Source organism: Onychomys torridus, chromosome 23, assembly GCF_903995425.1.
Source record: "Onychomys torridus chromosome 23, mOncTor1.1, whole genome shotgun sequence".
Taxonomy (NCBI): Eukaryota; Metazoa; Chordata; class Mammalia; order Rodentia; family Cricetidae; genus Onychomys; species Onychomys torridus.
This window is the reverse complement of record NC_050465.1, coordinates 3,827,811-3,855,667: the sequence shown is the minus strand read 5'-3', so window position 1 is coordinate 3,855,667 and position 27,857 is coordinate 3,827,811. Positions and strand designations below refer to the sequence as shown.

Below are 27,857 nucleotides of genomic sequence, written 5' to 3'. Positions count from 1 at the left end.
AGGTTGCCTAGCTACCGAGTGCACTTCCCCCACCCTGCCAGAAAATGGCAGAGCTGAGATTAGGCTGAGACAGATATGGCTCCGAAGGGAAGAAAAGGGCAGTTTTCTTTTCACTCACGACTTAGTGACTGGTAGAATCCTAACATTTTACCTAACCACTTTTAAGATTGTAGTTTGAGCACATATATCCCCCTTTTCAGATCTCTAACGGAATTTAGCCTTTAGGTGATTCGTTCCTCATTAGCCACTTCCCTTTAGGGTTGCTGTAATAGCTGACAATTACTGCTCTTTGTGTGGATCTTACCACCCCTCCTTGTGACCCCGAAAGAGTTTAAGCCTGTGTGACCTTGCCTTGGCCAGAGAATTGCTGCTCTGTATGGGTATGTAACTGAAAACCTCAGACTTGGGAGGAGTAGGTTGAGGAACTAGAAGAATGAGATGGAAGATGAGGAAGAGCTAGTTAGAACAAGATGGGAAAAAATGAGATGGGGAAGAACTAGATGGGAGAATTAAGACAGAACTTGAAGAGAACACCAGAAGAGTGTAGAGAGACATCAGGCAGGCAAGGAGCTAAGTAAGAAAGCAGAACAGAAGCTGTGTAGAGAGAGAACTGACTCAGAAGAGCAAAGTGTATGGACGAAAGAGTTTCAAGTCCATAGATTTATTCAAGTATCCCTCAGATTAATCAATCCACCACTGGTAGCGTCTCTTCTGGAACTCTGGGAAAAGACTATAGTGGGGCTGGACCCCAATAGTCTTTGATACATATGTTGGAAGAGTGTCCCCAGGGTGGTAACTCTGGCAGACAGGTGTACCTGTTGTATGGTGGGTTCCTCCCCTGAGTAGGGATTTGCCTCCTGGAAAGGATTAACCTGGAACCTTGTTTAGTTCTCAGGATGGTTAATAAAAGCCCAAGCTCATCTCTCTAGCTTCCCATTTTTTGCAAGTGGTGTCTGCACCTTCCCCATTTGTTCTTACATCTGCTACCGCCCCTCACCAGATTTCTTGTCTGCTCCTTGACCTTGGGTTTCCAAAGCTGAATTAAACCTTTTTATAGAGAGCCCAGCCCCAAGTATTTGGTGTTAGTAATATGTATGGTGCTGTATGGACTGCTTTCATGTCCAGGTAGCTCGTCCCATTGCCCTGGATGTCTGGAGGGGTGCACAGAGGCTGTGATCAGTGCTGGAATGTATATAACCCTGTTGGTGGCACACGCTGCAGGGCTGCTTACACACAGTGGACACAGTCTGCCGTCAACTTGCCGAATAGCCTTGGTAAATGGCTGTCCAGTGCAACAGTGTAAACAGCTGCCACTCCATGCCCATTGGTGTGCTCTGCTGGTGCAACAAACATGGCCTACCTTTGCCCATGGTTTGTTTGTTTGTTTGTTTGGGGGGGGTGTTGTTTGTTTGGAGCTGCCAAGGATGGAACCCAAGCTTCATGCTTGATGAGCACTGACAGAGCCACACCCTGGTCTGCTCTCACACTTGAGGTTGAGCATGCTTCCCTGGGTACCCTGACTTCTCGGGGCCTCTCACGGCACTGACTGTTCTCTTCCCCTCTGTTGGAACTTGCTTTACTCTGGGTCCACATCTAGTGTTATAATAATCACAAAAACTTCCCTCTGATTGGTTAGTTTTCTGGTATTGTGCATACTTACATTTTACAGTAGCTAGAAAGCTTTAAACCTTTTACTCTTTCCTGAATTCTATTACTCTTAAAAAGAGAATCCGCAACAGAAATGGGTCATTGTCCTCAGTTCTGCTAATCACCGTTTGGCCTATACATGCTCTACACAGAGGAGAGACACAAACGTGTGTTTGTGTTACAGGACACATCTTGAACCGGGGCCCAAGTGGCTCTAGAGTTATTGATACCAGCACTTTACTGTTTATTCAATGGTGCCCAAAAAAAGCTGCAAAAATCACCCTTGGTGAGAGGTTTCAGCAAGCAAGTTGCTTTGGACTGGGTGAGTGTCCCCCTGGCAGGGAAGGGGAGCTCTGTGTGGTGCCACTTGGCTTACCCTGGCCTCAGCCTAGACCATTCTGTTACCAGCCCAAGGCTAAGAAAGTCTGCCAATGCTCCCTCCTCTTCCCCTTCCGGATTTCTAGACATGGGGCTAATTACCCTTTCGTTCCCCGCCAAACTGTCTTCCAGGCCCCACTGGACTGCTGTTCCAGCGGCCCAAACAGTCCTTGAAAACCTCAGGTCCCTGGGAAGGCTGAGGGTAAGCTTTGAACATTGCTTCCCAGGGGAAGCTCCCCAGGGTGTCGTGGTCAGCTATGGATGCATCTGCCTTTTGCTTTAGGAATGAGGTCCCTGGGGGGCAAGCTGGACAGTAGTGTCACTTCCCCTTGCTGCCTGGCACCTCACTGTGGGTGCACGTCAGCACACACGGGAGAGCGCTGCATGACCATGCCCACAAAGGCCAGCCAAGGATGAAGAGGCCCTTGGTTGGCTCTGGGATGCAGTATCCATATATAGCCAGGACCCGCACTCCAGAGAGCAATGGAGGTATATTTCAATGGGAGAAGAGGGATGGATACTCATTCTTTTACAAGTTTTGGTTTTGTTTTTTTCTACAAATGAAAACTGATTTGCCTTGCTCTGGGCAGATGTGCCGCTGATAGGTCACATCTCAGGGCAGTCCTCTGGGTGAAGCCAAGAGCCAGTGCTGGGTGCAGCTGTCCAGGACTTTGAGGGTCTCCAAGGCCTCCCTCCTGACCCCAGCGTCAGAATCTAGCTGTAGGTCCTGGAGTGCTGAGTGGGAATAGAAAAGAACAGGCCTTCTGGTCAGGTCCACATGAACTCTGCACACTGCACACAGAAGTAGGCTGACACCAGTGAGGACACCCCCTGGGAACCTCCCAGTGTGGATCCAAAGTGGGCAGTGGAGCTGAGTGCTCCCATACCCTGCACAGACCTGTCAGGACTCACACCACCAACAGGGAAGACCTTGGCTGTGGGCTTGGGGCAGAGGCAGCTCAAGTATCTGAGAATGGGGCTGGCATGGACTCCACCTACCAAATGGTCTTCCTGGAAATCTCTCCCTACATGCAGACCTTCAAGGTCCAGCTACTTCCCCTTTCCCAAGCAGCTCACAGCCAAGCGTCACCAACCCTCCCCCAGCATGGTCGCAGAATGTCAGAGTCATAGATTTCTACAACCGGGGATGCACTACTTAACAGTTCCGAAGCCCCACAAGGTCCATCTTCTTCAGATAATGGGCAGACAACTGCTTCATGATGATTCCTGAAATGACAGACGGAGAGGCACTCCTTACACCAGGGAGAGGTCAGTAGGCACACAGTTCTGCCTCCCTCCATGCAAGAGGTGCAGGTTGACTATGAAGACAGCAGTCAAGGATTTTGTCCGGCTGAAATTGGTAGTGGGCACCCCTATTCCAGATCAAGCAAGCATGAAACCCAGTGAGCTAGTAGGCCTGGAACTGTAAGGTAGACCTGAACTCCCATCCCAGGCACCTGTCTCCCCATCCAGGCCCGGGGTTGACTAAGTAGCTTCGAGACTCACCCTGAGTCAGAGCATGGCTGGCTGGCCACTCACCTGCCAAGGCGCAGGCAGCGATTCTGATCCTTGACGAGTTACTTTTCATGAAGACTGTTGTTTCCAACAGGAAGCCACAGAGAACAGCAGGCTTTTTCTGGGCCTACAAAAACAAGTGCCACATGGCTGTAGAGGGTGAGCTGGGGACCGGCTGCTCACAGAGAGCATTCCCATCTGATGAGTCAGTGCTTGCATGCTTGGTTTCATTATCCGACTCTGTAGAGCCCACTGAATGTGTTTCTGAACCTGTGCTGTCCAAAACACTAGCCACTGGCCACACATGGCCCTTGAGCATGGGAGCATGACTGATAGTATCAGGGACCTTCTTGGACTTGGAAGATTGTACAAAAACAAAAACAAACAAACAAAAACCACATAACAATTTTTACCTTGATCACATATCAAAATGATGTGGTTCCTTGGGCTAAATAAATTCTGTCATAAAAAATAACTTTTGTCTCTTTACTCTCTGATTGTGACAGTTATAAAAGTCAATGTGGGTACCCTTGCATTGTCCCATTGGGTGTTTCATGGTAAAAAGCGAACATAGGCTCATACGCCCAACCTTGGCCTCCTCACCAGGACGGAGCACATGTTCGTCTGAAAAACTGTCATCTGGTCATTGATGCTGTCATTGCTGTGACCAAAGGCGCTCTCCAGGGACTTCCAGCCCCAGAAATGCACACACTGAAACATGGTAGCCGAACATGCCTGAAGGGACGCAGGACACAAGACAGCAGGAGAGACATCAACAAGCAGGGCACTGGGTGGCATCTCAGCTGGAGAGTGAGAGGGCAGCCCCAGAAAGGCCTCCAGAGCAAACAAGAGCCAGGCTAGAGGCTCCAGGGAGCTCACTCATGCATTTGTAATAAGCCCTTGGGGGACAGGTGCCTCTCACATGCCCCTTCAGCCAACCCCTTTGCCCTTCTAGCAACCCTGCAGGAGACGGAGCCAGGAACACAGATGGGCAGGTCTCCTACTCTGCCTTCTCCCACCCCACTCATCTCACTCCCAGAGACATGACAGACCAAGTTGGGCCCTCTCCTCAACTCCTAGCAGCTCTTAACATGGGCATGCCCACAGGGATGTGTGAGGGAGGTTTAAGACAGATTTTAAATGGGACCAAGTCCGGGTACCTCAAAGTGGCCTACAAGGTCCTGAATATTCTAGAAGGAAAGGAAATAGACACTAGCTGTAGGCAGTGACTAGAGCCAAGGGAGCCATAGCTTGCTTACTCACAGAGCTGGCTCCCTTTAACATCCCTGAGGTGATTCCTGTCCCAGCGCACATAAGGGATGGGATGGGAATAGAAAATCCGGTAGCTCACTGAGCCAGCAGAACCAAGGCACCTTTTCCCTTTGGTACTGCAGCCCCAGAGTGTAGGACAGACAAGGGTGTGTGTTACCTGGGCAACACTGGGGCAAGGGTCCTGGCAATGCAGCATGAGGGAGACCCAGCCTCTCTTCACCTCCCCTTTGAAGAAATGCTTCTTGGAAATCCCAACCACCTTCGCCAGCTTCCCGAAGAGGATGAAGGCCTTCAAACGTATCAGCTCGCTCTCCTGATACCAAGAGGTACAAGTGAGCTGGCATCAGGAAGCCAGGCAATACCCCAGCCTTCCTCCATGGACCATTCTAATGCCTTGGTTTCCACAGAGATTTCTAGAACCTTTCATCAGGACAGTCCCTCCTTCCTCAGGGCTCATGTAGCACTCAAGAGATTGAGTGTGACTCTAGCTTGGGGGTCCATCCCAAAGGCATGTGTAAGGGTTTGTGTGGAATTATGAACACCCCTGTTGCCTGCCCAGTTCCAGTCTCCACAGGTGCCCAGGGAGTAATCGTGAGCTGCAAGGGGTTAGTGGGCACTCTTCCCTTCCTGCAGGGTGGAATGCTTGAGCCCTCGGATTCTAATGTACTGATTCTCTGGCTCTTAGCATAAGATATTATTGCGACAGGATCCCAATCAGCCAAGGAACAGTGCTACACCACGTACGACCAACTCATTCTGCCCCAAGGCACATCTTTTCTTCAGGAGTTGAGCAAACAGAGTGCTGTGACTTGAAAGTGTCCATATGTTGGAAGCTCAGTTCCCCAAATCATACATAGATGGCATTTGGAGGTGGGGACCTTTGGAGGTAATCAGCATTAGATTCTGAGGGTGGGTAGCTTTCTCCCAGTGGCCTTAGTGGCCTTGTACTAAGAAAGGATCCAAGCTAGCTCACTCACTCCATCTCACCATACAATGCATCAGAAGGCCTCGCCAAAAGCGAGCACCCTGTTCTTGGATATCTCAGACTCCAGAACCACAAGCTACATCCATCACTATAGTTTATAAATCACCCAGTCTCGGGTATTGTCTTAAAGCAACAGAACACACAGATATGGAGGGGAGTTCTTCTCTGGACTCACGCTGTCGAAGAATGCCCTGCACTGTTCAGAGATGGGTTCAAATGAAGATCCTATGTCTCCCTCTCGGAGCTCAGCCAGAATCTTGGTCAGGGCCTCCATGCCTTCAGCTGTCACAATGCTGCTTACCTGTGCCCTAAGGGAGCCCAGGCACTTCTCCAGCAGGAGTTTGCGATACTGCTTCACCTGGAGGAATTCAGACCACTCAGCTGCACCCCACACTTTCTGTAGAAGTGTGCCCACAAAGCCCTCAAGCCCCTGGGACCTAATCCAGGGCCCATTTGGTACCTTCCGGGGAGCACCGAGAGCCATGTTGCCCAGGGCACGCAGAGCGAGCACCTGTAAAGTCTCATCTTTGTCCTGCCCCGTGCCCTTCGCCAGCATCAGCACCACCGGCCTCAGGAGCTTCTCCTGGTGCAGAACCGGGTCACTCATAAACTAGGAAAGAGAGTGTTGCAGTTACCCACAGTTATCCACCACTCAATGATAAGGCAGAGAAGTCAGGGCAAGACACAGACTAGCTACTCCGTGAGCGGGAGTGAGGGGACCAAGGGCCTCTGTTTTCTCGTCCAGAAAAGGGGTGATACAGCTGCCTCGGGCTTGCGGTAGCATTCAATAAGGAACTATGCAGGGAAATGACAAGTGTGCTACCTGGTGTAGAGACATGCACACATTATAATTCATTTCTTCAGTTCTGTGTAAAAGCTGCTATGTGTAAAAGCCTCACCCACCAGTGTCTGAACAGAAGTGTACAAGAAGCACCAATTAAGGTCTGTTGACAGAATCTCTACTGGGTTTGTACTCAAGAGACTCCGGCCAGTGGGGGACCTGTGGGATGCATGTGTACGCACATGCTCAAGAACACCTGAGTATTTTTTAAGTGTGTGTGTTTTGTGGTGTGTGTCTGTGTGTGTATATATGCACATGCTCAAGAACACCTGAGTATTTTTAATTGTGTGTGTTTGTGTGTGTATGCACATGCTCAAGAACACCTGAGTATTTTTAATTGTGTGTTTGTGTGTGTATGCACATGCTCAAGAACACCTGAGTATTTTTAATTGTGTGTGTGTGTGTATGCACATGCTCAAGAACACCTGAGTATTTTAAATTGTGTGTGTGTGTGTGTGTGTGTGTGTGTGTGTTTGTGGTGTGTGTCTCTGTGTGTGTATGCACATGCTCAAGAACACGTGAGTATTTTTAATTGTGTGTGTGTGCAAGCACACACTACAGTGCAGGCATCCACACCTACAGAGGCCAGAGGCTAAAGTTAGTGTCATCTACTGCTTCCCACCTTACTTCCTTGTTTTGTTTTGAGACAGGGTTTCATTATGTAGACCAGGTCAGCCTCAAACACTTAGAGCTAGGCCTGCCTCTGACTCCTGAGTGCTGGGATTAAAGGCATGTGCCTCCTCCTCTGGCCCTCGGGGCCTCCCCGAACCTGGATCTCTGGCCAGTAAATCCCCAGAATGTCCCTGTATCCAACCCTTTCCCCCACCAGCTCTGGGGTTACGGACACAGCTACACACTCAGCGTGTCTGGGGGTGCTGGGGATCTGAACTCAGGTCCTCCTGCTTATACAGTTAGCACTGTACATGCGGAGACATATGCCCCAGCCTCATGAGTGTGTTTAAAGACACCCGAAGTAAACAAAACATCAAGTTGGGCTTCCGGGGCAGAGCCTAGTAACCATCACCAAGGCCAGTGCCTCGAGGCCCCTCAAGCTCACACAGCTCTTCTCTTCCTCTAAACCTCTTGAGGAGCTCCCAGGAAATGCCAAACAGAGCCGGTGACTAATGACCACACCCTGCAGGGCAAAGTCCAAACTTCTCACCAGGCCCTTGGACTCTGCCACCCCTCCCTGTCTGCCCCCAACCCCCACCAGTGCCTGATCTTTATCCCAGCTTCCAGCCACTTGAAGCTGTACTCTGTTTTCAAATGATTTTGGATGGTTTACAGAGGCACAGACATGGAAGGAATCTGTGAGCCTGAGAACGCTTGATGGTTGGGCCATAGTCCAAAGTCATTCTCACATGTGTAAGTGGTGGGAAACATCTCAAGGGATCACGATACTTGGAAATCGTGATTAGTTTAAGTGGCCGTGTCCATTGGGAGGGTTTTACTGGAACACGGCCATACATACTTTCTACGGCACTCTCCCCATCAATAACCGAGTCCCTGATGACCTCCAAGTCAGGAATACTTCTTAACTATGAGGCTCCTCAGAGAAGGTTTGCTGTCTGCTGCCCAGGGCTTCTGTTTGGTCCCTTACAGCAACTGGACATGATTCAATGACATTTCTCCCAAAGGTTCCCTGGCCAGCTCCTCCAAGACTCCATGGATTCTCTAACCACACAATAGAGTAAGCAAGCCCTGGTGGCCATGATGCCTTCTCTGTTTTCCTGTGGCAAGGCAAGCACCTCCTAGAGGTGCCCAGGAAAAAATCTCCCAGCCCAAGCTGAGGAGTTCATTTTGTTTGGTTCCCACAATGTCAGGCCTTGTATGAAAAGTGAGATCAAGTGTAGTGAAGAAGAGAATACCCATACAAAGCAAGATCTGTCCCCTAAGGTCAAGTCCCCAGAGACCATGCCTGCTCTGGAGATGTGTGTGGTGGTCTGAATGTAATTGGCCCTCATAAGCTCATAGGGAGTGGCTCTATTAGATGTGGCTTCGTTGGAGTGGGTGTGGCCTTGTTGGAGGAAGTGTGTCACTATGGGGGTGGGCTTTGAAGTTTTCTATGCTCAGGATACTGCCCAGTGTCTGGAGTTGACTTCCTGTTGCCTCCAAGATGTAGGACTCTCAGCTCCTCCAGCACCATGTCTGCCTGCATGCTGCCATGTGTTCCGCCATGATGATAGTGGACTGAACCTCTGAAACTCTAAGCCACCTCCTCAATTAAGTGTTTTCCTTTCTAAGAGTTGCCAGGGTCATGGTGTCTCTTCATAGCAATAATGTGCCACCCTAGGAAGCCTGTAGACAAGTACCCACTACCCCCTGGCACCCCTCCCTCCCAGGGCCGGATGCCTCACTTCCACACAGATGGCCATGCTGCTGATGCAGCAGCTCAGGACTTCGGAGCCCATGCCCGTGAGCACCAGCTCTGCCAGCCTCTGCATGTAGCTCTCCGCGTTCTGCATGCACAGCCTGAGGAGGAAAGAAGGCTAGCACAAGGAGGGTTATCGTCTGTGCTCCTGCCTGCTACTCCAGAGTCTGAAGTCAGCTTGAAGAGGGCCTGAGACAGACCTCTCAGCGTCTCTGGGCCTTTCCTTGTTTCCCAGGTAGTTGATGGGAGGGGGCAGGGTACCGCTTAAATACTCAGGGTTGTGATGGTCAGACCAGAATGCTCAGAGATCTCCTCTGGCCTCTCATTTCCTGGTCCCACTGCCACTCCAGAGTCCAGGACATCTATCAGTGTGCAAGCGACCCCAGAAATAAGAACAGCTGTGCCGTTCACAGGGCTAAGCCTCTGCAGAGCCCTTGCACCCCTGTGAGACCTGGCCCCACCTGGCCATCAGGCTCACTCCCTCTAGGAAGGTGCCTCCATTCTCCAGCAGGGACCACACAGACTGCTCCTCCAAGGCCTGCTCCAGGGGCTCTCTGTCGATTCTCTTGACCAAAAGCTGCATAGATTTAATCGTGACCCTGGAGAGAGATGCGCCAGGCTAAGGCTGCTGAAGAGGACTGAGGGGAAGGGCCACAGAAGACAGCGGTCTCCACACGCCGAAGCCCACACCACACCGGACACACACAGGGAAAAGTTGTGAGTAAAATAACTTCCACCCACTCCCGGAAGGACTTGTGGAGTCCACTTGCTTCTAAGGAAAAGCTGGAGGGGCAGCTCCAGCCCAAGCCTGCCGCCTTGTACGGTATCCCTCCCTCCTGCCCATCTGCCCTCGAGCACCTCTGTAGGGTCATCTCTTGGGGCAGGGGCCCTGTGTGGACCAGCCTCCAGGTCTTCAGGACTGGTGAGGCTGCCTCTGGTCGATGGCTGCTGCCAAGTTGCAGCAGGAAGATGTACAGCAGGTCAGGGAACAGGTCTGGGAATTTGTCATCCTGGTCCATCTTTTCTATGAGAAGCCGGACAGTGCACAGCGTCTGGGAGAGGGAGAAGGGCTGGTCAATTTTATCCTGACTTCCCTGGGAAGCCCAGCACCTGCCTCTGCACTCACCATCAGAGGGTCCACAGCTGCCAGGCGCCAGATGTCGGCTTTGGAGGTGGCATTTATCCTGGCAGTGAACCTTGACTGCAGCCGGCCCAGCAAGCCACGGAGCATGGTCCTTGCGAAGGGCACATTCTCTGCCACAGCCAGCCACACCTCTGTCAGGTGGCTAGCCAAAGAAGAAACAAGGACAGTGAGCTTTCTGGCAGCCTGTACTGGCAGGATAGCAACTCATTGGTGACCCCTGTACAAAGAGTGGAATTCCAGGAGGTCACCAGAGCCACTAAAGGTTATATAATCAGGCCAGTTCCCTCACTTTCTCTACAGTATCAGTGAGAAGTTCACAGCTCCCTGGCTTCACCAGGCCTCCCATTTGACAACTTCCTGGGAACGAACTGCCAGTGATGTCTCCAAAGCCGAAAGAAGTATCAGGCTGTTGGCAAGGATTTTTTTTTTTTAATCAGATAATTCTCCCAAAATATTTTCAAGGAATTTGGGGAGGAGAACAGTCACAAGAGACAGATGTAGAGGGGGAATAAATCTTCACACAGAAGTACCAGTTAACTGCTCTGGGCTGATAATCCAGGAAGATATTTTCCCTCTCCCTATGCCACAGAAGAGGAGACTAAGGCTCCAGAGGACAAGTGGCCTGCCAAACTACCTTTGAAAAATGGACTTCTTGAGATGCACATTGTGGTACAAGCCTGTATAATCCCCTCACTTGGGAGGTAGAGGCAGGAGGATCAGGTGTTCAAGGCCAGCTCCAGCTGCACAAGGAATCTGAGGCCAGCCTGGGCTACATGTCTCAAATCAAAACAAATCAAAAAGAACAAAAATTACATTCAATTAGAAAGAAAATAGCCTCCTTGACCACAAGGCCAAACCTTTTGCCTTGCTAGGAAGGGGCACGCCTGTGGATTGAGATTTCGCATGCTGAGTACAGAGCAGTACAGAGACCTAGGAATCTGGAAAAGTCTAAAGAGCTAAAACAATCAAGTCTAGCAAGTAAATAGACAAGGAGACAAGCAAATTGTATATTCGGACCCACAGAGCAGGTACAGGAGCCCAGGCAGGAGAATTCAGGGCAGGGAGAGATGTAGCTTGACACTAGCGGTAGAAGCTGACGCAGAGGTGGGTGCACACTGCTCCTTCACACCAAATACAAGAGCCACAGAGGTGTCTAAAGCAAGGTCTTACAGAACCCATCTGAATTCTACCAGTACCACATGCCAGTGGCAAGACTTTGGGATCTGAACCCCAGCCAGCTGCCAGCATCGTGGCAGTCTGATGGGACCCTGAATGAAGGGAGCAGCTAAACCGCTTTCAGGCTCCTAATCCATGGAAACCGTACTCTTCAAAAGTTTCTGCATCACAGTGGCTCAGCATCCATAGCTAGCCAAGGCAGATTCAGAGGATGTGGCAGCTAGCACGTGGCACTGGCACCCAAAAAGCCTGTATATCAGCTGACAGATGTGCGCTGTACGGTGGCCCTGCCCACCCAGCTCTGATCTTCTAACCGCTACCTTCAGAAAGTCACCAACTAGGAACAGCCCCTCACCCCCTCTCAGCCTGCACCCCAGGGGCACCACACCTAGCCTTCACACACATTAGCCCCTCGGCTGTGGATCTGAGGCCTGTCGGGAAATGTTCTCTACTCAAGTTGACTTCATCTTACTGATCAACACCAACTCAGCTGCCCCCTCCCCCTGCCCCCTCCCCCTGCCCCCTCCCCAGTCCCAAGTGATTCTGGTACCTTGACACACTTACTTCCTATATTTGGCGTGACCCTTGCCTATACCCTGGAGTCACCAGTATTAGTAAAGATAACCTGAGAAAGAGGGAAGCTGGCCCTGAAGAGATGGGTCAAGCACTTAAGAGCTGGCAGTGAAATACAGAGGACCCGAGTTCAGTTCCCAGCGCCACACCAGGCAGCTCACAACCTCCTGGAACTCCAGGGAATCTGACCTACTGGCCTCTGTGGGTATCTGCACACACATGACACATGTACCCACATACATGGAAATAAGCAAGAGGGGACTACTGTCCCTTGGAAACTTAGGTAAGTCACTTGCCCTCTTGGAACACGTTCTGAAAGGCATAGAGACAGGCTGAAATAGAGGTTAAGAGGCTCAGAGGTACAGACCTGAGAAGCCATGCCTTTTTTTTTTTTTTTTTTTTTTTTTTTTTTTTTGTCCATGCCTCTGTTCCTCACAGGGAAGGGCTGTCACGAGAGAATGCCCTGGGCTCTTTGGATGTCGTCCCAGAAGGGACAACCAGGACCTGAGGGGAGCTATGAGAGACAGATTCAAGCTCAACCTGATGAAGTGTCAAGTCTGGGATCTGGGTCAGTGGCTCGGCAGAGGCAGGTGCTTCCCATATGAGACATGGGTACAGGGCCTTGCCTGGCCTCAGGAGCAAGGCCCTGCCCCAGAACTTAGGCCTCCCAGCCACATCCACTTCCCATGGCACTCACCTCTCCATGGGCAATGGCTGCCTCAAGAGTGATGTGAGGACCGTCTCCTGGTGGTAGTGAGCCAGAAGGAGGATACCTTCAATGAGGTGCCGCCTTACCTCTGGGTGGTCCACCACTGGAAGGTGGACCAGGATGGCACCCAGTATCTCAGCCACCTGTGGAGGGGATAGACATCTTCTAGGGGAGGAGGGTATTTGGGATCAGTGCTGGTTATTTTTAATTGTCCACCCAATTTAGTACTACCTGGGAAGAGAATCTTTTTTTTTTTTTTTTTTGAGCTGGGCATCGAACCCAGGGCCTTGCGATTGCTAGGCAAGTGCTCTACCACTGAGCTAAATCCCCAACCTTCAGGAAGAGAATCTTAATACGGAATTATCTAGATCAGGCTGGCCTGTGGGCAGGTCTGTGTGTGTGTGTGGGGGGCAGTTATTTTCATTGCTAACTGAGGCAGGAAGAACCAGCCCACTATGGGCAGCAGCTTTCCTAGGCTGTGCCCTGAACTGCGTAAGGGTGAAGAAAGCGGGAAGAAAGCAAGCAGGGATGTGTGAGTTGCTTTCTGCCCTTAACTGTGGTTATCCTGTTACCGGCTGTCTGACTGCCCCTCGGTGCCGGGCTGTCACCTGAAACTCTATCCCAGTTCAACCCTTGTCTTTCCTAAGTTGTGTTTGGCCAGTGTGTTTTATCACAGCAGCAGAAATGAAACCAGTTCAGGGCCCTTGCAGGTCACCCCTCTTTTGGGGAGCATGGTGGGTGAGGTGAGTTCAACCCCCAAAGCCTCCTCCAGCCACCCCGAGTCTCTTCCTCCTACATTTTCGTTGTGTCTTTGGTTGGGGCAGTTGCGTGCCCCGCTGGAAAGAGCCCGACACCTGTGGTCCCTCATCTACTCACTGACCAGTAACAAACAATTCAACAGTTTTCTCATTCTAGGACTCTCTTTTTCCCTCCTTAGCACCCCTGGTTTGGGGGGAGACAAAAACAGTCATCCTTCCACAGCCCACACTGTGTGTACACTGCTCAGTCCCAGCTCCGATCCCAAGCAGCCCTGCTGGGCTTGGCTACCTTGTCCTCTAGCTCCTTGACCCGCATCTGCAGGAAGATGCCTATCCAGGTGACAGCAGCCCTGTCATGCTGCAGGTCCATGGCTCCAATGTTCTCACAGAGCTTCTGGATGAGAGAGACCACTTCATCGCAGTTAAACTCCGGGCAGACCACCTAGGAGCAGAGCAAGGCAGAATCCCAGGCTCCCTCCACTCCCCTGTCCTGGAAGGCTAACTCACCCAGGTCTGGCCAGTTTCCCAAGGCTTCCAAAGTGTACCCAGCCTCTCCCTCTGCTCGCCATTGCCTCTCCCTCTGCCTGCATCTCATACAGGACATCCCAATCTTCACAGCACTGTCTTGCAGACACTCTCTAGCCTCACCCTGCTGCTCTACAAACTCCCATTGGTACCAGGAAGGCTGCTCTTCCCCACTAGACAGAAACGGCTTCATGTCCCATTCCTTGGACACTCAACATCTGTTTTCATGCGTACTTCTACTCATCAGTATGCCATTAGCAGTCTAGGAATTAATGCCAGTGTGGTGGTTTGAATATGAATGGCCTCCATAGCTCATGTATTTGAATTCTGGTTGTTGTTGTTATTGTTGTTGTTATTTGTTTTTGGGTTTTTTGTTTGTTTGTTTGTTTTTGAGACAGGGTTTCTCTGTGTAGCTTTTGGAGCCTGTTCTGGAACTCACTTTGTAGACCAGGCTGGCCTCAAACTTAGAGATTCACCTGCCTCTGCTTCCCAAGTACTGGGATTAAAGGCATGCGCCACCACTGCCTGGCATATATTTGAATTCTTAGTCCCCAGGGAGTGGAACTCTTTAATAAGATTAGGTAGACTAGGAGGTGTGGCCTTGTTGGAGGAAGTGTGTCATTGGGGATGGGCTTTGAAGTTTCAAAAGCCCATGCCAGGTCCAGCCTGCCACCATGCTCCCTGACGTCATGCTCCCCACCATGATAATAAACGGACTAAGCCTCTGAAACTGTAAGCAAGCTCCCAATTAAATATTTTCTTTTGTAAGAGTTACTTTAGTCATGGTGTCTCTTCACAGCAATAAAACAGCATGACAATAATTCTGTCAGTGTGCAGGGTCTATCTGGACCTTCCCACAGCCCTCTCCATATTCACTAGGGACTTGGAGGAGTCAGTCAGGGAATATCAGCTATCGGCCCTTAATGTCCCAGCCACTACAAGCCATTTCAATACAGATGTATCAAATGTACCAAAGGCTGCAGAGAAGTAACCCCCCAGGGTGACAATATTGGCTTTACAGCCAGCAGATGGAAGTGAGGCACCCCGAGCACAGCCCAGTGTAACCTTGGCGATTCTGGAGGAAGCATGGGAAATCTTGTCCATGTCTGTGTCCTGGAGGTCCTCCTTACATTTCTTCAGTTCCTGCTCCTTGGAAGCGCCCCATAAGGAGCAAGTCTGGCTTACTGTTGGGAATATAGTCAGGCATGATCAGCAGGAGAGAGTGAGTAGCCTGAGCTGCCCTCCAGCATCTGCATATCCCTTCCCTTCTAGCCTCCATTCACTGTTCCTTCTACATGATGGGCTTCTGCACACATCACTTCCACACACAGCTCATGTATCCACTGTCCCTCCAGCTCAGTTCCATCCAGTTCTGCTGCTCCCTTGGCATCTGCAATCTGGATAAGTCCAACACTGTGCCCTCAGTGACTCATCATCATCCAATGAGCCTCTTCTTCTAGAAGCTTCTATGACCTTATGGTGAGCTCTCTCCCCTCTGTTATGTGGGCTGCATGCTTGTCTTCTTGCCTGTATGCATATGAGCTGTACTTCCTTCTGTGGCAGGCCTGCACCAATACCCTAAGACTAGCCTTCACCCACTGTGTCCCTCACATGTCTTGTCTCCTCCCTACCGTGAAGATCTAGCAGGCTGGACAGGACACTAGTTGAGGCCAAGCGGGTTCTTCTATGGACATCACAGGTGCATGGAGCAATGAGTCCAACCAGTATGCCAAACTGCCCCAGCTTCAGGGGGATCTAAGAGACAAGAGACATCAGGGCTCAGAGCTCCACACTCAAACGCCCAGCCAGGGCTACCAAGGAACAGCATACAGGACAACCAGAGTGTGTGAGCCCTGGCCACTGCATGCCTTCCATTTGTGTTCACATCTCCTCAGTCTCATAGCTGGGCCCACTATGTCAGCTCTGTTCTGCACTACTTTGGACTTCCAGACACCTTTCATGTTCCTATAACTGAACTCCAGGTTCCAACATGAAACCCATTCACTAAATGAGTGACTTGGGCAGGGGCTTCATCAGTCCCTTATGTTCCCTGTCTGTAAAGTTGAGTTAACAATGCCACCTCCTCTTTTCAGAGAATTCTTGATGATAGAATCTAGGTGACATATTGTGTGCCCCAAGACATTGAACATCCTATAGCATGGGCCTCAGATCTTTTATTTGGCCAAGCCTCCCTCCCCAGCTCAGCACCAACACAGGTAGAAGAGAGACCTTACTCTGTGGGTGCCCATTAGTCAATAAAATACCACCTTGTCTTAGACTTCTGGTGTTGGTGATATTTGTTCAAACACCTGATTGGTCTAATAAAGATCTAAACAGCCAATAGCTAGGCAGGAGAGGTATAAGTGGGGCTGCCAGGCAGAGAGAAGAGAAGAGGGGAGCAAATAAAGAAGAAGGAGAGAGGATGCCAGGTGCCAGCCACCCAGCCACACAGCCAGCCATGGAATAAGAAAGAAAGAAAAGCTATATAGAAATAGAGAAAGGTTAAAGCCCAGAGGCAAAAGGGTAGATAGGATAATTTAAGCTAAAAGTTGGCTAAAAACAAGCCAAGCTAAGGCCGGGCATTCAAAAATAAGAATAAGTCTCTGTGTATTTATTTGGGAGCTGGGTGGCGGTCCCCCAAAGAGTAAAACAAAACCAAACCAAAAACATCCAACTACAACTGCATAAGCCTTGGGTACCACAAAACCTGCATCCATGCCAAGCTATGATCCCATCCTTTCCCACTTCACCCATCCCAAAGCCCATGTCTCTTCCCATGACTCCTGGGACAGAGCTTGATCTGAGAGGTGTTCCCTCCTCTGAAGAGAATGTGGAACTTTTCTGTGATGCTTCAGAGTGGCAGGCAGTGGGACAGGTGTACCAAGACTCACACAGACACCAATACTTTGAACGTAGATCTGCATGAGATGGAGGTGGAGGGTCATGGCTCTCTCCCGTTCCCATTCTTTCTCTGACAAGATCCACTTCTCCAGGAGCTGCGTATAGAGCCCAGAACATAGAAGCAGTGTTAACATCCCAGGGCCAGCCAGCTCCACCCTGGCCAGCTTTCACCGCATGGTCCCTCCCACTCAGAATTTGACTTCCATGGTTCTAGACACCTTCTTCTCAGACTCCACCATGAAGGGAGTTGAGGCTGTGGCCAGAGTGGGGGGTCTCCAGTATCCTCACAAGAATACGATTTGGAAGTTCTGCTTGGCTTGGCTCCAAACAGGTACCCCAAACATAGACCAACCCTCAGCTCAGGTGTTGCTGACGGGACATTCTAATGTCAAAGATTTTGGGTTTGTTGTTTGTTTGTTTTTTCAGTGCAGTGAACATTGCTGTTAGGGCTTATATATGAAATGCTGCTCCCATCACACACACACACACACACACACACACACACACGCACGCACGCACGCACGCACATGTACACGCACATGCACACACACACACACACACACACACACACACACACACATCACCCCCCCCACACACACACATCACCCCCACCACACACACACACACACACACACACACACACACGTGCGTGCACACACACACACTCACACTCACGCACACACGCACATGCACACACGTGCACGCGCGCACACACACACATCGCCCCCCCACATGCACACACATGCACACACACACACACACACACACACACACACACACACACACGCACACACATCGCCCCCACCCCCCACAAGGCTATGTGTTGAAAGCCTGGCCACCAGTCTGTGGTACTACAGAGAGTAATGGCGTCTTTAGGAAATGAGACTTAGTGAAGGAAGGAAGGTCAACTGGGATGCTCCCTTGCAGGGGATACTGGGGTCCTGTCCTCCCTTTCTGTCACTTTTCAGCCATGAGGTGGACAGACTTCTGGCTTGCCCTTCTGGCATGATGTCCTGTCCTGCCACAAGCCTGAAGCAAGGAAAGCAGACCACCACCAGCCACTCCCCACAGTCTGGCTCTCAGGTCACTCTGCAGGAAGGGTGGTGGCCACCTCGGGCTCTGCACCCTCTGCAAGGTAACTCACATGCACAGTCTCCTGCAGCCCCCTAGGGTCCAGCTGCCTCTGCATGAGGCCTTCCATCAGCTGCTTCAGGGAACTCAAGGCATTTGCAAACAGGGTCTGAGAGAAAGAAAAGGAGGGAGGGAGAGAGAAAAGAGAGAGACAGAGAAAGCAAGCATTGTGCAATCATGAAAGGCACAGATAGCCACCTAGCAGTACTCTGCAGGTGTCTCTATGCCTGGATTGGACATGCATCAAAGTGGGGCTATGGGAATGCACTGTTGCTCATGGGAAGAAGGCAAAATGGTGCATGAATCTCCTGCATGTGTTCTCATCCCTTGTATCCAGAGACCTTTGAAGTCATTTGCTAAAGATACTGGGGCCTCTGTCAGACTGGGTCCCTGATAGCTGCAGGATGCATCCTCATGCATACACACCCCACTGATCACTGGTCTTGGTGCAGATGAGAAATAAACTTAAAAAACCACTGAGGTTTCAGGGATTACCTCTTACAGCGGCTAGCATTAGCTCATGCTTACTAACAGAGCTGCTCCAAATTGCTATGTTGCAGGTGGTTTGGGAGAGTGGAGCCTGCCTATGCCAATGTGAACTTCTAGATTCTGACCCAGAAAAACAAGGAGGTCTCCCTGAGGAACCTACCTTAACAGGCTCGTTGTCTTCCCCTGGGGGTTGGAGAGAAATGACAGAGTGTATGCTGATGTCCATCAGCTCAATGCTTTCCTCTGAAGAGTAGAAAGGCTTCAGTGTGCTGAGGAAAGAAGTGTTGGCAGCGGAAGTGCTCACTAGGAGCTAAGTCTTGCCCTCTCTGGGCAAGGGAGAGGGTGTCACAGAGTGAGGGAAGGACACAGCACCTGGGCTGGGCACTTGGGCATGCTTCCCTGATGAGGAACCCTGTCCTGCCTGACTACCAGCATTCAGTACCATATCTGTGATGGAAGCAGAATCTGAGGGCCCAAGGCTCACTCTTCCATTTTCTGTTGCCTACTCTGAGCCTAAGAATCTCCTTCCTCCCACATCACAACCACAGCATTGGCCCTTCCAGCCTGGTCCTGGTCTGGGGTTTTCAGTATCATGACTGGAGCAGCAGCAGCAGCAGCAGCAAAGCTTGGAGTTGATTATCAGTGTAAACGCTAGGACTCCACATGGAGAGAACCTACTTAATCAAAGACTGTGGGTGCATTCCAGACCCAGTAAACCCTCCAGGGTGGTAGCCAGTCCATTGCAGGCTCATTCTCTTTCTAGCCCTGCCACAAGTTCCAGTTCACAATCCTGGATGCTCACTGGAACCATCTTGACATCTTTTTAAGAACTCCCAAGGGCCATGTCCAGGCTCTAGGGCTCCTTACAATCTAGGGCTGGAGCAAGATCAGTGTATCAGTTCTATTGACAGCTCCCCAAGAGCTTCCATTGTACCCTAGAGCTGAGACATTCTGCCTTAAAATACTTCTCCTGCCTGTTTACCCCTCACTCTGTGGGAGTCAAACTCCCATACCAATCTAGTCATCCTGCTTAAGCTCAAGTCAAAAGTCAAATGTCAGCCTTTTTGATAAGCCCCTACTGTGTAGAAGTCAAATTACATTGTCACGGCAGTCCCTTCTTTCGAATTAGAGAGGGTGGCCAGTCACCTACAAGCACATTCTTCTATCAGCTCTTACTCATAATTTTCTCTGTACCTTTTTTTTTCTCTGAGTCCTTCCAGGCCTCGCCTACAGTATAACAATCAGTGCTCTCCTGGGGCGTGTGGAACATCTCTAAAATTTGCCCTCAGCAGCTCTGCTAAGAATAGCACATACCTGCCAGTCACCTCCTTATCCCAGGAGAAGCACCCAACTTAAAAGACTTCTGAGGAGTCTGGAGAGAGATGGACCCTACCTACTAGGCTAGACCATTGTCTCAGGCAATTACTGTCTGACATCACTGCCACTGAGTGGGGAAGAGAAGGTAGAAAAGGCTTGAAGTAGCACTGAGGGGCAGTCACAGACTTTGTCCCATCATCAGGAGGCAGTAGGAGCTCTGGCAAGCCCCCCGCCCCCCGCAGCTCACCTCAGTTGTGAGAGAGCATCCATGGCCAATGACCTCACTGGAGAAGCCAAGAGGTCAGGTGGTTCTGCCTTGATGATCGCCTGTCCAGCACAAGAAGGGTTTTGAACAGTTGGTCACCCAGAAGTTGGGTAAGGGCACAAAGGGCAGTGACATGATCTGGTGTCAGGATGAGGAGGGTCTGGGCCTTTACAAAGAGCTCTAGACTCCACATGTCCACATTCTTTAAGGCTTATTTGACAGCAAAGTGCAGGGGAGGGAGAAGAACACACGGAAGCCCAGGCTTCTCCCCAGGGCCACCAATGACTTGATGTGTCCTTGGCCACACAACACACTCTCCCAAGCCCAAGTTCCCTTATCCTATACAAGGCTTGCTGCTTTTTTAACAGCCTGTGCCAGGCTTTTGTAAAGTGACTGGGAACCAGTGAACGCCCGTTTCTCTGTTCCTCTTGCATCTCCCTTTCCCAATGGCTGGTGCAGTACAGGCGGTCTTCTAAGACCCCATCTTTTGTCAGCTATGAGAGAGTGGGGATGTTTGCAGGTCAGGGGTGGGCTGACACATGGGTTCCATCATCCTGTAGATAGCTGACCCTTTCTAAATTTCACCAAAGTTCTGTGCAAACGATATTCTAAGTTCCGGTTCTAAATGGCCTGTCTGATGAGTCTCCTCCAGGGGAAAAGCGCTGAGGCCGTGACCTCACTCCCACCCATCCCGACTGGACCTCTGTCTGCTGGTCCCTGAGCGGGCCTCTTCTGGGCACCATCGGGCACAAGCCAAGTGAGGTTCCTGCCCTGGTTCTCACACTCTTTGTGACTGTGAAACCCTCTCTGATATACCAGTTGTTCTCAGAGGCTACAGTCCTGCAGGTCAAATCAAGAGTTGGGCGAGAAGGCTCTTCAGCCCCAGAGACATTTCACAGATAGCCCCCCGAGCAGGGCACAATCAGAGCTAGATGCCAGGCCACCCAGTGGGGAGCCCTGTCCCACTCACAATAACGAGGCTAGTAAGAGCAGACTTGTGGGTAAACTGGAAGTCCTCCAGGTCCTTGATGCTTTTGATGGCATTGGTGACCTGCACAACACTCTTCATGAAGGCCATTTTGAGGCTGATGTCCTATGCCCAGAGGAAGAATGTAAGGGAGAATCTGTTTGCGAAGGACTCACAAGAGCCCTGAGCCATTCCCCTATCTCCTGAATCCTTCCCCTTCTCTGAAGAAGGCTCCACATCAGGGGTGCTCTGAGTGACAGCCCCCTCACCTGTCTGTTCTTCAGCCACAGTGAACTGGGTATTGAAAATGGCCACAGTGGTTATTTGTTTGTTCTGTGTACCTTTTCATGGTTCATGTCCGTGTGCATGTGAAGACATGGTACATGTGTATGTGTTTGTGCATGCCTATGTATATGTATGTGTATGTATGTGTTTGTGCGTGTGGAAGCTGGAGATCAGTGTTGAGTATTTTCCTCAATCACTCTTTATTTTTTGAGACAGGGTCTCAATTCGGTCAGACAGGATGGATTGTCCTAGCTCCATGCCCTCAGCACTAGGATTACAGATCTTTGCCACCATGGTTGGTTTTCACATGGGTGCCGGGGATTTGAACTTGGGCCATTATGCTTGTGTGGCAAGCACGTTTAACGACTGAGTCGTCTCCCCACCTCCCACTCTATGTATTTTACCACAACTTTGAAACATAAATTCCTCCTCTTTCACCTACATTGGCATCCCAAGAAGTTACCCCACATTTTTGTCTTTTTGAAGACAGCCCTCTTTTCTCCTTTATGAACATGAGTAGGCCAGAGGTGAGGGTGAGACAGTAGGAGCATATGGGAAGAATTGGGGCTCACTTTGTACTTCTGGGGGGCCATGGTCACCTGCAGCACTCAGGGGAGGACTGCTCCCTTGTCCCAAGTGTGAGCAATGTTTTCCCCAGAGGATGACCGAGTAGGCCCCCCAGATGTCTCCCGAGAGTAGTGTTCCGTGCGCCGTGCAGGCTGACTCTGCCACAGTAGTTTAAGAAGGAGCCCAGAAGCCTATGTGGGCTACCTGGCAGCTGCTGGAGTAGTGGTGGATGATCTTAGCAGTGATGGGACTGTCCACGTGGGTGAGGAGCATTTGGGGATGGCAGTAGGAGGAGACACAGCTGTACATCACCATAAGGGCGCTCTTCACAGTCTCCCGCCTCCAGGGGTGGTCCTTCTGCATAGGAGTGAAAGAGAATAAGGGCCTGGGGAGGTGGCTCAGGGGCTGTCACGCTGGTCACCCAAGCCTGAAGACTGGGGACTAGAGTCCCAGAATGCACACAAATGCTGGGTTGGTGTGACAGCCTGATTGCAATGCTAGCCTCAGAAGGCAGGAACAGGGGATTCCCCAGAGCAAGCTGGCTGGTAAGGTTAGCTATATCAGCTAGCTATGGGTTTTATTGAGAGATCCTGTTTCCATGAATAAACAGAAAAGTGAATGAGGATCAAGATGAGGTCTCCACATGCATGTGCACACACATGTGTACCTTCGTATACATACCCACACACATATGCCTCTGAGAGGATGACAGAGCTGCAGCCATCTTAGAGAAGGGTCAGACTGGGGGCAGCAGGCCCTGGGAAACCCACCAGAGGATGTGCTGCCTCTAGACCCAGGCAATCAAGAGCCACATAAAAAAATGAGTTCCAGACATTTCCTGCCATAACCTAAAGGACATGATAGATTATATACCATAGTGTCAGAGGGAGCAAATTTCCTGCAGCTAAGAAATGGGATGTCTAATTGTCAGAGAAAATGGGTCTGCTGATGATATAGATTGCAGAGGAGATGGCTATTTCCCTGCAGCTGCAACTCTCCAATCAGTTCAACCCAAACATCTCCAACCTGAAGTAAGCAGCAGTCCTGAGCTTTTAACTCTATGGAACTGGACCTCCCCCAGATCCCTTACCCTAACCATTATAAAAACCCTGCTTGACTGCTACTCAGGGTCTCTCCTGCTCATCGCTGCGTCGGATGGATGGACAGACCCGGGTTTAAACTTGTAGAGAAAAAGACTCTTTGTTTTGCATTCAAATCAGTCTCTGGGGGACTCTGGGGGACTCTGGGCACAACACCTCTACAGGTGTAAACATGCATATGTCCGTATTCATACCACACACATGTGAAAATGGGGGAAAAATAAAAAGAGAAGGCCCACCAGGGGGCAGGGAGTGCTCAGCTCGACACCAGGAGGGCTCAGGCGCTGCACTGGCTGTGTAGGGGACAGTCCCCGATTGAAGAAGCTGGTAAGTCAATATAGGGGCTTCCACGGACTGCTCTTCGGGTGCTAAAGCACTCATTAATTTCCTCCAGCACTTATACATTAGTGTTTATTGGGCACAAATTACACACCAGGTACAGGGCAAGAATGACTAAACCAGGCTGACCAGGATCTACCCACCCTGGGAAGCTTTGGTCCTGTGACACATGCCAGCACCACCCATTGGCTGAGAGAGGAGGCTGGTATAGATGTCCCTAAGCAGAGACTAGCTGCACTTAGGCGGCTGAGCAGGAGCCATCTCATCCTGGGGGGCTGGCTAAGCATTAGATAAACACTATTAAGAGCAGTTAAAATCACCATTGTGACAATGACGAGATCATTAAAATCTTGTGGTAAGTGTTCCTTCTGATGTTCATCTTGCTTAAGAAGGGACAGCAGGGGGCTGGGCAATTTAACTTCCTAGTTGGTAGTTGTTGGGCTCAGCCTTGTGTCTTTGGCTGCCTTCAGCTGAAGGACTGCCAGTCAAGCAATAGGCTGGATCTCACCCCAGAACTGACCATTGGGGATACTCTGCGGGTGTCTGGGGGAAGCTGCATGACCATCTCAGTTGCTCCAACTTCCACACGTGTGGCCCCAGCCATGAATGACTCAAATAGCCTACTTCAGATGTTCCCCAAAGATCTTGGCTTCTCCCCCCGCCCCCGCCCCGAGAGCACTGCCCTCAAGGCCTGAGACCAGGCCTTAAAGTGAGGAGCCTTACCCTCCAGGCACCGATCTGCCAGGACTGCTCTGATTCCTGGATCCTCTCCTCAAAGTCATGAAGCACATTCAGCACCGTCTTTACCTGGCCCCGGGCACACAGGCCAAAGCACAGGATGACACCCTGCAGGAAAAGCCAGCCAGGGGGAGGGCAGGGGGCACAGAGATAGTTATATAAGTACACACATGCAGGTGCATAAACCCAAATGCCCTCCAGATCACAGAAGATTGTAGATAAGAGGGGCAGAGAGTCTCCTTACCTCCCGGTCAAAGTCATTGCTGTAGTCCGTCTTGTACAGCAGCTCCAGCAAGAGTACTTCCACCCTGTCAGCCTCCAGGCCCATGCCCAAGGTGAACCCCAAGGCCCTGTATAGAAAGCTCTGGAGAGGTGGGAGGAGGAAAGACCTCAGGCCTTTCTCCTCCCAGACTGGTGTGTGTGTGTGTGTGTGTGTGTGTGTGTGTGTGTGTGTGTGTGTGTGTGCACTATATATGGGAGCACTTGATACATGTTCCTGATTTTTTTTAAAGAGGTATTTATATGCATTTCCTACATCCTTTGAAATAAATATTCAGTTTGTTTTGGGAAGTCAGATTATGTAAGGGCAGGCATATAATACATCTTAATAGTGGAGGCCAAGTCCTTTCCTATGCAAGTTCAATCAAATATGTTCCCATCTACAAATTCAGCTACTTCCTGACATAAGGTAACACCAGCAAGAGGTGGAATATCCTTGCTTCCATGTGTCACTGTGAGGGGATGGCAGTTTCGGGTCTTGGTGGAGGTGATGCTGAGTCTGGAGAGACACTGCAGAGGAGTCACCATCTTAACTCAATCCATGAACGTGGGATGCTTTCTAATTACCAACATCCTCTCTGATCTCTTTCAACTTTTTTTTTTTATATAGTTTTACAAGGAAAGAACAGGAAAAAATATTTTATAAAAAAAATGCACATGTGACCATGGACTATGAAATGTGGAAGACAAACAAAAGAGATTTTTAAAGAACCTAAAACAAACAAACAAACAACACTGGACTAGATCATTTCCTCTCCTTCTGCTAGTCATGTTGTAAACATCACAAACCTCTCCCATCCCTGGAAGCTTCTCCCCACCTGAACTACGAGATCCCTGTGAGGACAAACCTTTTCCAAAGAGGGGCTGTCAAAGGTCTCAATCTGGTTGTTCAGCTCTTTGCTGAGGCGCAGGCTCCAGCTGGTGCCACGGGTCTTCTTGAGGGAGTTTCTCAGAAACTGAGAAATAGAAGACTGGTGGGCAGAGGCAGAGGCAAGCGACCCCAGTCTTGCCCTTAGCTATGTGACCCTGAATATGGCCTTGCTTTTTCCGGGCCACTTTCTCCAAATCTCTGGGACATTTCGTCAACGGGTCTGGAGCATGGCTGTGACTTTAGAGGCCACAGGTCAGGGCTGTCCCGGAAAAGCAGATTTTCCCTGCTGCTTCCCCAGGCACTTGGCTTGATCAGGTCTCCTTTCCTGATACACACAGATATGGGAGCCATCTTGCTAAGTCTGCTCTGATGGGGGAAGCATGCTCTCTACAGGACCCTAGACTTGTCCACATGTCAACCTCATGTTGACATGTCTGTCACAATGCCCTCCCACGTTACACTGTCCTCAGACGACAGTTCACCCCTTTACCTGAATTAGCTTATCCTCCCAGGCCTTCTGGTTCCAGGTGAACTCAGTGTGTTCTGCAGGAGAATATGTGTGGTCTCACAGGCTGCCCTCTTCTTCTGTTCCCCCTGGGTAAGCCTCCTGGCTCCAGTATCTGAGGCCTTCCCTGAATGAGCTCATCACATTCAGTATTGCCTTTCCCACCTACCCAAGGCAGGCATCCAGTTCTTAAGACCAAAAGAGATCTGTTCAGATCCACCAGACCCTGGGTTCCTGTTATTCAAGCCAATGACTAGTGAGAGCCCCTGCATGCACACAGAGTGGCCACCTCACCTTCCAGGTACTGGACCAGCAGTGGGATCTCCTGTTCCCACATGTCAGCCATGGAGGGAGCAATGCTCTGGCTCAGGGTCCTCAGGAGGTTGAGCATGGCAATCCCACGCCCTTCTCCTTTGTAGGGTGAGGACATCAGCACCTGGAGGGGCCCAGGCAGTCAGTGGAGCAGGGGTCAGGCGTTGACTCCCTATTAGAGTTCACTGTCTCCCTTGGAAAGAGGAACTAAGCAGGGACCCAGGATTTCCAGCATAGAAAGGCCCCTGCCGAGAACACTGTGGGAAGGAAGGGGATGAGAGGCCAGACCTGGGTTCCCCCCTTGACCTTGAGACTCAGTGGAGCATTGATTAGTGCCCACAGGACTGAGCCTACCTGGGATCAGATGGGCTGTGGGTGTTGTTTTGACATAGGAATCTGAGAATAGATCCTGGCCAGGTCCCCAGACATCTGAGCACACTGACCCTGGTGTACCATCTCAAGAAGGACAGCATGACCTTGGGATATTGCTATGCCCAATATCCAGCGTCCTTATTGCACCCCTGATCCCTCCTCCCTCTGGAGCACTGAGAAGCTCAAGGAAAAAGTGTCACTGTGCATGGATGCTCCAGGCTGGAGCATGTCAGCCACTCACCAGGAGACGGGCCAGAAGCTTCTGGGGTGCAGGCAGGTCCACTAAGGAAGCAAGAGGAACCCCAGATGAGGATGCAATGCCTGGCCCATGTCAAGACGTATCCTATATCCCCCAAGAAGGTGATTTCCCAGAATTATTACTATTACTTCCACCCCAGGTAAAGACTGGGTCTGCCCAGGGGGCTTCCTATGAAGAACATCATTGGCTCCTTCCAGAAAGGAGGGAAGTTTTGGCTCATGGGCCTGGTCTGGATGATGTGTTTTCAGGAGGTTTATTTTTGAATGGGCATGTCAGGGCAATATCGTGTCTCCTACTGTACACCTTGGCCTCTCTCTTGCTAGCAATAACTTGACCCCCACCCTGTTCCCCTCCTGTCCAATCTGTAAGCTTTGGGAACCAGTTGAACCCTGGAAACAAAGCAACAACACTCAGATGGGCAGGCAAAGGAGGGCCAAGGGCTGGGCTGCTGCAGGTGTGGAGACCCGGAAGAGTCAGTGTTGAAAGGTTGCAGCCACTGTGGATCGTATAAGCTCATCAGCTTGAACTCAGACAGCAGGCCCTGCTCTCTGTCATCCTGGGCTGGGAAAGATCCCCCTAAAGCCCCTAGTCATGCTTGACCCTGTGAAGCCCCAGGCTGTGAGAGCAGCCCCTGGACCAGAAGTGGGTGGAAGGGAAGCTGGGGGGAGAGGGGAGGGAGCAGTGACATGATGTAGCTGGGCATGGCCACTTGAGAGCTTGTGTTGACAGTGCCTGCCCTGAGTGGACCACAGTAGGGTCAGTTGATAGAAGAGTTGAATGGGATGCTACAGTTCCTCAAGATGACTCAGAGAAGCTGGGTAGGACACAGACCCATAAAGGCCACAACTAGAGCTCGGTTCAGGAGCAGCTCCCTCCTTGTCCCTGCCCAGGACGAGAGCTGGAGAGGTGGGGATATGATGAATATGGGCTACCAGGAGGGAGTCTGCAGGTTTTAACCCCTCTCCAGTCTGCAGGGAGGATTCTGGACCTTTCCTGGAGAAGGGGAAATTTGGTTTATAAAGACACTGTGAGAAGGGTCACAAAAAGCCAGTCCACCTGCCCCGTCTGACTAGTTGACCTAGGGATGCCACCCACCATGCTTGCTTTTTCCAGCCATTCCAGCCTCTGCATCTTTGCCATGAATCTGGTTCTCTGCCAGGTTCGTGAGACTGATACAGATGGGGGTCAATGCCTCTGTGTAGTCCGTTTCCATGATGTAGCATAGGAGCCTCACCCAGAACTCCTGGGGCAGGGATGGGGAGAGGG

The 27,857-nt window shown here is 50.7% G+C and overlaps 1 protein-coding gene across 1 annotated transcript in view; it reads right to left on the bottom strand.

The window, feature by feature from the left end:
• Positions 1–2,447: 2,447 nt before the first annotated feature.
• Positions 2,448–27,857, bottom strand: part of Mroh2a (maestro heat like repeat family member 2A) — a 39,815-nt gene continuing 14,405 nt past the window's right edge. Inside the window, exons 15-42 of the mRNA XM_036173754.1 lie at positions 27,687–27,834; positions 26,574–26,614; positions 25,943–26,084; positions 25,634–25,686; positions 25,121–25,228; positions 24,238–24,357; positions 23,979–24,101; positions 22,021–22,173; positions 20,968–21,090; positions 19,980–20,059; positions 18,576–18,684; positions 17,940–18,035; positions 16,786–16,890; positions 15,526–15,649; positions 14,960–15,078; positions 13,659–13,811; positions 12,600–12,754; positions 10,136–10,295; positions 9,868–10,061; positions 9,471–9,608; positions 8,996–9,110; positions 6,258–6,407; positions 5,973–6,155; positions 4,970–5,125; positions 4,144–4,275; positions 3,565–3,667; positions 3,187–3,252; positions 2,448–2,760 (exon numbers count right to left, since the gene is read on the bottom strand). Of these exons, the coding sequence (XP_036029647.1) occupies positions 2,639–2,760; positions 3,187–3,252; positions 3,565–3,667; positions 4,144–4,275; positions 4,970–5,125; positions 5,973–6,155; positions 6,258–6,407; positions 8,996–9,110; positions 9,471–9,608; positions 9,868–10,061; positions 10,136–10,295; positions 12,600–12,754; positions 13,659–13,811; positions 14,960–15,078; positions 15,526–15,649; positions 16,786–16,890; positions 17,940–18,035; positions 18,576–18,684; positions 19,980–20,059; positions 20,968–21,090; positions 22,021–22,173; positions 23,979–24,101; positions 24,238–24,357; positions 25,121–25,228; positions 25,634–25,686; positions 25,943–26,084; positions 26,574–26,614; positions 27,687–27,834 (3,471 nt within the window). The 3' untranslated portion in view covers positions 2,448–2,638. The remainder of the gene's footprint in view (positions 2,761–3,186; positions 3,253–3,564; positions 3,668–4,143; positions 4,276–4,969; positions 5,126–5,972; positions 6,156–6,257; positions 6,408–8,995; positions 9,111–9,470; positions 9,609–9,867; positions 10,062–10,135; positions 10,296–12,599; positions 12,755–13,658; positions 13,812–14,959; positions 15,079–15,525; positions 15,650–16,785; positions 16,891–17,939; positions 18,036–18,575; positions 18,685–19,979; positions 20,060–20,967; positions 21,091–22,020; positions 22,174–23,978; positions 24,102–24,237; positions 24,358–25,120; positions 25,229–25,633; positions 25,687–25,942; positions 26,085–26,573; positions 26,615–27,686; positions 27,835–27,857) is intronic.